General features: G+C 39.6%; 3 protein-coding genes and 1 pseudogene across 3 annotated transcripts; 3 read left to right on the top strand and 1 right to left on the bottom strand.

Annotated features, from left to right (window-relative positions):
* The first annotated feature begins 432 nt into the window (after window positions 1-432).
* On the top strand, window positions 433-3,947 carry LOC115483111 (mitochondrial ornithine transporter 1-like). Its single transcript, XM_030224273.1, has 4 exons — window positions 433-1,294; window positions 1,364-1,810; window positions 3,369-3,474; window positions 3,544-3,947. The coding sequence occupies exons 1-4, from the start codon at window positions 883-885 to the stop codon at window positions 3,839-3,841; spliced, it is 1,263 nt and encodes a 420-aa protein (XP_030080133.1). The 5' UTR covers window positions 433-882; the 3' UTR covers window positions 3,842-3,947.
* On the bottom strand, window positions 2,310-6,115 carry LOC115483110 (FAST kinase domain-containing protein 5, mitochondrial-like). The gene is made up of 3 exons (XM_030224272.1): window positions 4,340-6,115; window positions 3,966-4,115; window positions 2,310-2,400 (listed from the first exon to the last, which is right to left on the bottom strand). The coding sequence occupies exons 1-2, from the start codon at window positions 6,092-6,094 to the stop codon at window positions 4,026-4,028; spliced, it is 1,845 nt and encodes a 614-aa protein (XP_030080132.1). The 5' UTR covers window positions 6,095-6,115; the 3' UTR covers window positions 2,310-2,400; window positions 3,966-4,025.
* A 1,810-nt stretch (window positions 6,116-7,925) lies between these two features.
* Window positions 7,926-9,028, top strand: LOC115483112 (annotated as a pseudogene).
* A 1,293-nt stretch (window positions 9,029-10,321) lies between these two features.
* LOC115483109 (gustatory receptor 8a-like) lies at window positions 10,322-10,920 on the top strand (the record flags this gene model as incomplete). The annotated part of the gene is made up of 1 exon (XM_030224271.1): window positions 10,322-10,920. A coding segment is annotated over exon 1 (599 nt), but the record flags the coding sequence as incomplete, so codon positions are not given.
* Between the last annotated feature and the right edge of the window lie 63 nt (window positions 10,921-10,983).

Below are 10,983 nucleotides of genomic sequence, written 5' to 3'. Positions count from 1 at the left end.
TAAATGCTGATAAAAACAAATGATATTTACATGTGAAGTAATTAAATTATCGATTATTAATAAAAATGAAAATTATTTGAATGACAACAACTTCGTTCATCTTAATCCATTAAAAACACGAATGACTCCGACAGAACTACCAAAAAACGTCGATAGGTTTTGGAGTTAAAGATGCTTAATTACCCTTCTTCAAACCGATATAAAAGTGGCTTCTTCACCAAATGCAGAAATTTTCTTTGTTTCATGCAAAATGAAAAACCTGTTAATTATTAATTTAAAATATCTACGGCTACAAGAACTACTTATTGTTTAGATATTTTCTAAGTAAATTATATTACTATTCAAATTATACTACAATGACTTTTGTATTCTTATTTGTAGGTCATATACATATGTCTAAATTTGAATTTTCTGTATATGTATATTTTTATTTTATATATATATTTTAAATAATATGATGTTCATAGCTTTGGCATTTCCTTCCAAATTTTGTTGAACAAAATGCACAAGTTTTGTTTCCATATGCAGTGCACAGTTAACAGAGAGGCAACATCGCGAATTAACGAAACCATACGAAACGACATTATCAGCAAGCAAGCAACGCATTCTACTGACAAGAACGATAAAAGCTGGAGTCAAAAACGATTGCGATAACCAAGAACGATAGACCGCAAGCGAACGACATTTTTAAGATACCATTTGGGGGAGAGTGTGTGTGTGAGAGCGAAATAGAGAGTGTGTGAGAAAGAGAGAGAGAGAGAGATTGAGTGGGAAAAAACCACTGCGAGAGAGCGCGTGCGAGAGCACTATCATGACGAAATTGCTATTCAATGAATGAGATAGCAAATAGACAATTGTTGAGAGCACACCGAGCAAATACATATGACGCCGACCCCGGTGGAGATAGCAGCAGCGACGTCAACGCCGCTAAGAGAGCACAATAATAATGAACATAATGGGGCGGCGACGACAGCGCAGTCGTCGCTGTCACCACCCGATATTGGCAGCACGACAGTGGGCAGCGAAATGCTGATAATGACGCCAGAGCAAATTGCCGAGGCTTATGAAAAAACGGTTCAAGAAGAAGAGAAAAAGAGAGCAAAAGCCCAAGAGCGCCATTCGTTTTTTCATACACCCAATATTTGGAATGCGCCTACCGCCTTTCATGATGGACTCTTGCTGATATTCGGAAAAATTTTGAGATTCATTTTACATTTAGACATGCATGGGGGCACGACCGGTAACAACATCAATTTCGTCGGGGGTCTCATTGACTTTTTGGCCGGTTCATTGGGTGAGTTCTCAGGCCTCGCGGAAATTTTACTTATACGTAATAATATATTATTGAATTAAATTCTTATAGGTGGCGCCGCTCAGGTTTATGTCTCGCAACCATTAGATACTGTCAAGGTAAAACTGCAAACATTTCCAGAGACCTACAAAGGCATGCTGGATTGCTTTTTGAGTACCTACCGAAAAGATGGAGTTATGCGGGGTCTGTATGCCGGCTCTGTGCCGGCGGTATTTGCAAATGTGGCAGAAAACTCGGTACTCTTTGCTGCCTATGGTGGCTGCCAGAAGTTTGTTACCTATGTCGTTGACAAGGAATTAACAAGCGAATTGACAACCACGGAGAACGCATGTGCCGGATCATTAGCAGCATGCTTCTCCACGCTCACCCTCTGCCCCACCGAACTGATCAAATGCAAGCTACAGGCGCTGCGCGAAATGAAACACTTTGTGGAACCCACTCAGGCGGCGGACATTCGTACACCATGGACATTAACACGTTACATTTGGCGCACCGAAGGTGAGTGCTAAGAATTTTGATTATTTTTTAAGCTATGTTGATTAGATTAAACACATCGCTGTTTTTACTCTCCATTGCTTCATAATTCACATTTAATCGCGAGTACTGTAGACCCGCTGACAAAAAAAAAAAAAATAGCAAAAAAATCAGCTGCACGCTTAGCTAGTTCGCCGTTTCGACGTTACCAGATTGATTCAATTATTTCGAATAATTTTGCTCTGCTCAATGAAATGAAATTATATTTAATAATAATTTGTACTGCAGCACAGATTGTCTACATTTAGCTTTACTATCTATTTTTGCTGATTTTTTTACCGGACTGTCTAGTCCGTATTTTAAAATATATATGCATAATCTACATTTATTGAATGGAAAGAAATGAAAAATGTAACTTAAGGTTCGAAATACTTTTTTATACGGCTCAACCGATTTATTGAAAGCCTATATACATATATGAATTAATATACTACCATAAAAGTCGTAAATTCATTTGCATGCACATATTTATTGATTGGGTCCATGAAAGACAAATATAATTTATGAATGAATACTCCTCTATGATCCATATCATCAATCAGATTTAAAGATATCTATAAATAAATAGCAAAGTAAATCAAATATTTTAGAATAATATTACTATAATAATACCAATATCCGTAATAGTTGGTATGTCCACTTCTTCTGGATAATGCTGCAATATAATGCTATTCGACTTATAAATATATAACATATGTATAATTAGTGCTTGTTATCAGTCAAGTGGAAATTTACAAATTCTTTTTGATTGATTGACAGAATGGGGCATAGTATACCAAAGAGTGAGTTCTCAGTTTGGAATCTGTTTCTTGTTTCCCATTGAAAATGGGAAATCAGGGTATTATGATTTTGTGACAATGTTTGTAACAGTTAGTAGGACGTGGCAGACCCCACAAAGTAAATATATTCTAGTTCAGGACGACGCACCCTTATCTATTATTTCACATAAATTATTTCGATAAACAGGTTCATGTAATGAATACAGAACATTGATTTTGGATACATACCTCCTTCCTGGAAAATGATCAGAAAACGTTAGCGCATACTAAAGACATGCTATAAGAAAAATTATTCAACAATTTATTTCCCATAGTGAAGTCCCTTCGAAGTCGCTGCATAAACTAACGGAATAAGCAGAGTGCTTGCTTATGCGTGCGTGCGCAGCTATTTTAGAGAATCGTAGAATGATGAGAATATTACCTTGTCAGGATATTTTCTAATTGGGTAGACCCAACTATTGCGCTCTTACTTGTTTTGCATATACATATACATTCATTTGTGGTTGGTACGCTAGTAGGTATAGATAAGAAACATCACGACCAGGGATGCTCCACGTGGATGTTAATATAAGTTTAGCTTATTAGCTTATTAATAGAGCAGTGACCTCACGTGCGAGACATTATTTGTTATTTTACAAACTTCGTCACACACTTGACAAAGTCAGTTATTACTCGTGCTCTCTCGCTGGCTACATCTCTTTTATTCTGTGTAATGTTCATTCTCTATCTCTCTCTGCCGGCAGGCATACGCGGCTTTTACCGGGGCTTGGGATCCACATTTGTGCGCGAAATGCCTGGATATTTCTTTTTCTTCGGCAGCTATGAAGGTACACGTGAGCTGCTGCGTAGGTGAGTACAGCATTAATGCATAGCACATTATATACAAAAAATATATTTAAATTGCTTTATAACTGACAGTAAGGATCAGACAAAAGATGAGATTGGTCCAGTTCGAACCATGGTTGCTGGGGCCATTGGCGGTGTATGTCTATGGACATCAACATTCCCAGCTGATGTTATTAAGAGTCGTATTCAGGTAAAAAACCTAAATGAGGGCATGTTCAGTGTCGGTGCAGATATTGTCAGACGCGAAGGTGTATTGGCATTATATCGTGGACTGTTGCCATCTATTCTGCGAACCATTCCAGCTACTGCCACCCTGTTCGTTGTCTACGAATATACTAAAAAGGCTCTACATGGGACAATAGCTCAATAACTTGCTGCAATCGTAACAGGCGTGGGCGTGACCGCGGGCGGTTATTACAAATTAGCCCATGTTTCTGTATTTCTATTATAAATATATCCACTACAATTTTGTTGTCTTTTTTATTATTACTTACTATTACTATAGTTATTCCTATGATTAGCATAACATAAATGATTTTCGATTATCAGGCCAGTCACATGTTGGTTGCCTGGCGAAGACGTCGTTTCAAGAAGTCTTGCCGATCCGCTGGTGTTTCCAGTGCGTTCCACTCGTGCCAAAGAATCTGTGAGTGAAGAAGTAAAGAAGACTTTTTGCAGAGAGTTTGGCATTTTAGTATGTTAAGAGCGTGTTAGATGTGTACCCATCTTTACATATTTTCTATTAAAAATTATTAATTAAAAATTAAGTGTATGAGTTATTTTACTTTACATGAATGTAATCTTAATGAGTACGATCATATTTGGATGGAACTAGCCTAACAATTTTAAAAGAGCTGATAGTACTTACCACAACTGTCTTGTGCCCAAGCTGCTTCAGTTGTTTTAGCTTCAAAGCAAACTGTCCCGTGTATCGTTCCTTTTCGCGTATAACATTATTCCAGCCGGCGACCGTAATTATCAGTGTATCTATGTATGGCGCCTCCATGGAACCAAGCAAATGCTGCCGTGTGAGCAAGACTCCACTGTAGTCTTCCGGACAGTTGTCGACATTCAATGGCACAGGGCGCTGCTGTTGTCGATTATAGCATACGATCATATCGCAGCGATCGTAGTGGGGCAGAATATGCTTCAGACTAACTGTGGTGCGCAGCAGACTGCCTAGAGCATCGCGAATCTCCAACAGAACTCGATCTGTGCTATTGAGTTTAAAGCGGCCATCTGTGCGATCCGGTATATATTGTGTATACAGTTTACCCATTTGCTGACGTTGCCGATCGGTAAGCCGTGGTCCATCATACTCTGAGCCCAGTAGGTGGGCATAACTATCCAGGTGGAAGTATTCGCGACCTGGCAGACCATCACGGTAGGCGTGGCGTAGAAAGCGCGGCTCCAATACTACACTCAATTGCTCAATATCGTAAATGCCGCGCATGCTGAGAAACTGCAGGCAGTTGGTATAGCAGCGTGGGTAGCGCAAGATCTCATCAATGCGGCCACGCAGCATTTCCGGAAAACGTGTAGCTAGACGGCGTTCAACGCCACTAGCTGTGTTTATATTAAATAAAGCTATGACCAGACAAATGCGCTCCAAATCCTTAAGACGGGCCGCATCTAGTTCGCGTTCGAAACGTAGCAGAATGCGCTCCACAAGCTCATCATTGCATGTCTGCAGTTCGCAGCCGAGTAGTGCCATGTGCAAGCAAGTCAGCAGCGAGACGCGTTCTACTTGCGGTTGCAGCGCCACAAGTAGCTGGGTGAGTGCCGCTACATGTGGCAATTTACTACTGTAGCGCAATATCTTGAGCAGAGAAACTAGCGTAATGTTTTCGACGGTATCCAGCTCCGCTTCTAGGCGAGTGTAGAACTGCTGCAACAACTCGGTGCTGCGTATGGGCGTCTGTGTCTTGAAGAAGCCCATGGCCATGACTCCCAGCTCCTTTAGTGTCATTTGATGTATGCACTGCGTCAAATTTAGCTCAAAATCAAACATTTCAAATACGGGGCGACGCAGGAGATTGCACAAAAACATGGACTGCACCAATTGCTCTGGCGGCATTTTGCGTATCTTGCGGCCAAGTCTGCGTAGCGCGAGCCACACAAATTCACCAATGCGTGCAAGTCCGAGCTGGTACCAGGCATCGCTTACCAGTAATAATTGGGAGCTAGGCCAGCGTTCGATACGGCGACAACACTCGATGTCCAATGTGTTCCACAGCTCCATGTAGTTGGCCACCTTTGTGGACACTGGCGTCGGTAATTGTTGTAGGCAAAGCAGCGTACCCAGCAGTTGATCGTCGCTCAGCTTATGTAGCTCTGCGCAATAGATGGCTATAAAGTCAGAAAAACGATCGTCGCTAATTTGTATAGACGTGTGCGCACAGTATTGGACCAGAGCTTGGAAGTCCACATACAATTCAACTGGTTGTGCATTCTTTGAGGGCTCTAACACACGCATTGGCGCATCATTATGAGTATCAGTTGAAGTTGTTTTTAACCAATCGCTGGGGCGCACAATCTTATACGGCTTTAGAGAATCCGATAAAATGCTGTGTGCGTGCTGATTCTCAAACTCAACAAAAACCTTAGCATACAGCACGGGCATGCTGCGTATGTCACGATTGTAGCAACAGGCGTGGCGATCTCTGTGCTACGACGAAGCTTCGCAACATGTGTCTTGCTATAAACAAGAACATATTATCAACTGTTTAATTCATCAATGCGGTATTTTTAATTATATTTTGTCCTTATATCAGAAAATTAAACAACCAATCCCATTACAGGAACATCAGCTGAATTTGTTGATGCCAGACAATCCTGCGGCCTTTGGCTCAATACTGCCACTGATTATCGATATTTGACAACGCTAACTATCGACGCTACAGTAACGATTATTCTTTTTATTGCACTCATTTATAATTGATAAGATTTGTAAGTCCCTAAATTTTAATTAACTTTCATTTTCCTTACGAATCCTTAAAGTTAATTAGATGCGATATTTTTGTAGGAATTTTAATTGAAATAAATCTCAATATATTAATACAACTAAGTTTAAATATTTATGTATAGAGAGTGTTAAATGAGATGGCATAATGATAATTATTATAATGATGATGGTGAAGAGTTAAATTTTTTGCCAACTTTCTCAGTGCTTGTATTTAGTATTTGCATAACAATCAAATGTTTGCTTTTAACAAATCTGTGGAATGAAACACAGCAAACACAAAATGGCCTAAAAATGAAACCAGACTTGATTATACAACTCTAATTAGAATATGCATAGTGACGTTTAATTAGAATCAACAATGGTACTTCCAGTTAGCAATGTTTTGTGTCACAACATCATAAAATGGGTCCGCATTCGAGCTTCTAAAGTTTCGATATCGAATTTGTATCGAACAACACTTTCATCGTAAACTTTCGTTTGACTAAAATTTTTGTTGCTCGCGGCTAGAAGAATATGTGAGTATGTATGTATGCGCCCGCTTGCGGCACAATCCATTTCAATAATAATAAAAGCAAAAGTTTAAAAACAATCGACGAATATGTAAAACAAAATATATATATATAAAAAATAGACAACAAATTTTGAAAAATCAACCGCTAAACGTAACGAGGTTGGGGCCGAGGCATGGGTAGAGAGGGGAACAGTTTGTGGCAGTTAGAAAGAGACGGCGTGAGGCAGAGGGCCGATTACGAAAAGAGGCTAACAAACTCCCCGCACCATGATGCTGGTAATGACATCGGTTTACAGTTTTTTCTTAATACACTCCCTTTTAAAAACATGGTAATGTCAGACGAATTTGAATAAATCATTTTTAGATATGAATTATTAAACAATAACAATAATATTGTTCTTCCCTTAATATCTTATCTTAATAATAATAATATATATATATATATACATATTATATGTTATGAAAGATTTAGGAATATATATATATATATACTCATATATATTCCTAAGTCTTTCATAACATATTAGCTTATAGAACGTGATATTAAAAAAAATGGTATATTATTTTAAAACTTTTGTCATTTTAATTTTTTAATAATTAATTTTATTGATATGTATGTAAAAAAGAGCGCATTTCATAGTCGACTCTTTGGAGTTGTTTTTAAAATTTTCCCGTTTGAGGTGAGTAGTCGCAGATGGTATATAAATTTTGAAAATGGAATGTAAAAGAGCGCATTTCATAGTCGACTCTTTGGAGTTGTTTTTAAAATTTTCCCGTTTGAGGTGAGCAGTCGCAGATGGTATATAAATTTTGACAATGGAAAGACCACAGTTTAAACCAATTTTGGCAATGCGCGCGGCAAACAGGTGACAGCGCGAAAGCAGAGTAGAACAGATCACACTGGACCTGACCAGACCATCCAGTTAAAGCAGATGTCCAAACGTAGTCTCATGTATTTCACGACAGGGCCCAAATGAGATGTCAGCTTTACTGCTGCTTTTACTGGCGTTGCTACTGACGCCTCTGGTGGCCGCCTTTGGTAACGAGTATGTCCACATTAAGGTCCATGTGCCAAAGGATCAGGCACCGACCATTGCTGTCGATGCTGAGCAGGGACCCCAACACAACGTCATCCATCACTTTCACCACCATTCGCCATCACATCAAAGATTGCGCGGACGCGCTACTTTAAAGCCGAAAAGCAGCCCACTGCTAGAGAGTGTCATATTGTCCGATCTGGATAAGCCCCTGCACATGAGCGAGCATGCGGATTATCTGAACCATGCAAAAGAACTAGCCGAGCATCTCAGCGAATCCTACTCGATGAAGAAGATGCCGACACCGCCGAAGAAGAAGGTTAACACCTATACGATCATCGAGGAAAAGTATCGACCCTACGACTACGAGCGACCAGATCATGTCGTGGATACGTATCGCGTAATTGACAACAGACCGCAAAAGTATCATAAACATCATCATCACAAGCACTCACAACATCAGCCGGAGCACAACGCTGACGATGTGGGCTATCAGTATGCACCGCCAGCGCGTCAACATCGCCACAAGCCATCCTTTTCCTCATTGTATCATGGCGATGGATATGCGGAGCCGGCACCGGTCGACGAGCCATGGGATTTGGAGCAGGGCTACAACTATACGCCACCCAACTATGCGCACGTCAAGTCGGCTCAAGCGCCTGCCCACACATTGGAGGCGCCCGAGGAGTCCTCCCTGGACAGTCCATATCCATACGACTTTAGCAGCAGCAGGCGACATCAGCGGCACCAACTTCCGTCCATCGCCTCAACTGTCTGCACAGGCGGATGCCTACGATGAAGACATAGATGCATATGCTGCTCCAATCCAATCACGTCGCCGTCACCCCGGCTTGGTGAATTGGCCAAGTCGCACAGCCTATAACAACGTTGCCCGCTGAGACATACAGCGGCACCGATAGCTACAATGTTGGACACGTCCAGGGCGGTATCAACGAATACCAATATCCCGGGCCCTACCCTCTAATCAGAATTGCTCTTAATATTAATCTAATGATAATTAATTGGATTCTTTTTTGTTTTTAGCTAGTCTTAAGTTCGATCAAAAATTACTTTGAAATAAAGTATGTATGTATTAAAAATGCAAAATATTCAAAATATCACAGGAGCCTTAACTTACAATTTAAAACCTCCTACTTTTGTGGTATTCAAATTACGCTTCAAAACCAAATCGAATAATCGATTTATGCATTCTCTCCGAGTTCCATTTACATTGGGTTCATTGTAAATTGTATTTTGACCAGAGGGCTTTTGGGAATAATTTGTCCGACTACGATTTCAATTTAACTCTAGCGTATTCTATATTTGATACATTATTCAGACGTTTTAAAGTTTCAAGGTTTGCTGGAAAACAGAAATGATATAAAACTTCATTTGAATTATTTTGCGAGTAAATGGGAAAAATTATAGCATGCTAGAAAACTTTGCTATGCTATTTCCATTTAAGTCCGATTAAGGGATATATATTTCGTGTCAAATATGCTTTATTCTATGTCATTAATTATCATCATTATATATATATATAAATATATATATATATATAATATATATATATATACTATATATATATATATATATATATGTGTGTATATACATATAACTTATTAATACTTTCAAATCATCATATAAATTATGAAAGATTAAATTTTTTATACATTAAATAAGTCAGAACCCTAATCTGCAATATATATATATATATATATATATATATATATATATATATATATATATATATATATATATATTTTTTTATTTATTTGCAGGTTAGGGCTCTTACTTATTTAATATATAAAAAATTTAATCTTTCATAATTATATGATTATTTGAAAGTATTATTAAGTTACTGTTGACCACAAATCGATATAAATTTAAATAAACATAATTCCCCTCCCCTTCGCATCGCCTCTAGAGACGGGCCTAAAAACGTATTGTCCTCTCAATGGGGCGTCATAATGCCGAAAGTATAGGTATATTTCTAAAATGAAGTTTTTATTGGACCGCGAACAAGTATTATGCAGTCGGTAGCAACCGAGACCAATGCTTTACTTGTCTATTACTATTAAATGGTTGTCGTTGTATCAGACAAAAAATATACATATTTCTATATAAGTATACGTATATATATTTTTGTCAACCACTCTTCATTAAGCTATCTGCATAATTGAAAACGGCTATGAATATTACTGGAGTCTCCCTAGTCCTAACACATTGTCAAAGAGCAGTGAAGCATGTGGTTTGCTCGTTCTTACGCCACGTGTCCACGGCTGTTTAGAGATGTCCAGATGATAGGGTGGTCGCTGGTGGAGCTGAGGTTAAACGATGATAGGCTACCACATCGATCAGGTACTGCGCTTTCACCTGCGCTGTTATCAGCTGATAGGGATGCACGGGCTACCGCTGTCAAGCGATGTGTATCCGAGGCAAAAGTCAAAGCTACTGAATCTCTGGGCCGGATGCTTATTAACGGGGTTCAGTGGAGTGGTGTACATGTGCTTAACCAGCGACGATGACTTCCTCTACCAGGGCGACAATTTTAGCTACTTCAACGATGCCATGAAGTTTGGCTTTGCCGAAATGGCCATATTGAGTATCTACTGGGAGACACTTTCGTCGCAACGAGTTCACCTGGCGTGCTTTTGGCAGCTATATGAAGCTCTGGCAGCAACGTTCAAGGCAACACCATCAGTTCGAACCCTGCGGCAGCAGCTCCTGCAACACTGGCGCTTCCTTCTCATATTCTATGGCACGCTATTGTTGGAGCTGGCGCTGTTGTGCGTGTATGTGCTAATGCAGGAGATTTCGCGTCATCTTTTGCTCTTCTGGATCACCTTTCAACCGTTCGTCTTAGTGGTGCACCTGCGCAATACACAGTTCGTGCTTCATTTAGATCTATTGCGCCAGGAACTGCTGCAGCTGGAGTGCGAGCTGATACTGCTACTGGCTTTCGAATATTCAGGCTTTGCCAAAGACTCAGCTAGCTT

This window comes from Drosophila hydei, unplaced genomic scaffold, assembly GCF_003285905.1.
Source record: "Drosophila hydei strain 15085-1641.00,03,60 unplaced genomic scaffold, DhydRS2 tig00000442-arrow-arrow-pilon, whole genome shotgun sequence".
NCBI classification, from domain to species: Eukaryota; Metazoa; Arthropoda; class Insecta; order Diptera; family Drosophilidae; genus Drosophila; species Drosophila hydei.
Note: the sequence above shows the minus strand (reverse complement) of the source record. Positions and strands in the feature narration are given on the sequence as shown.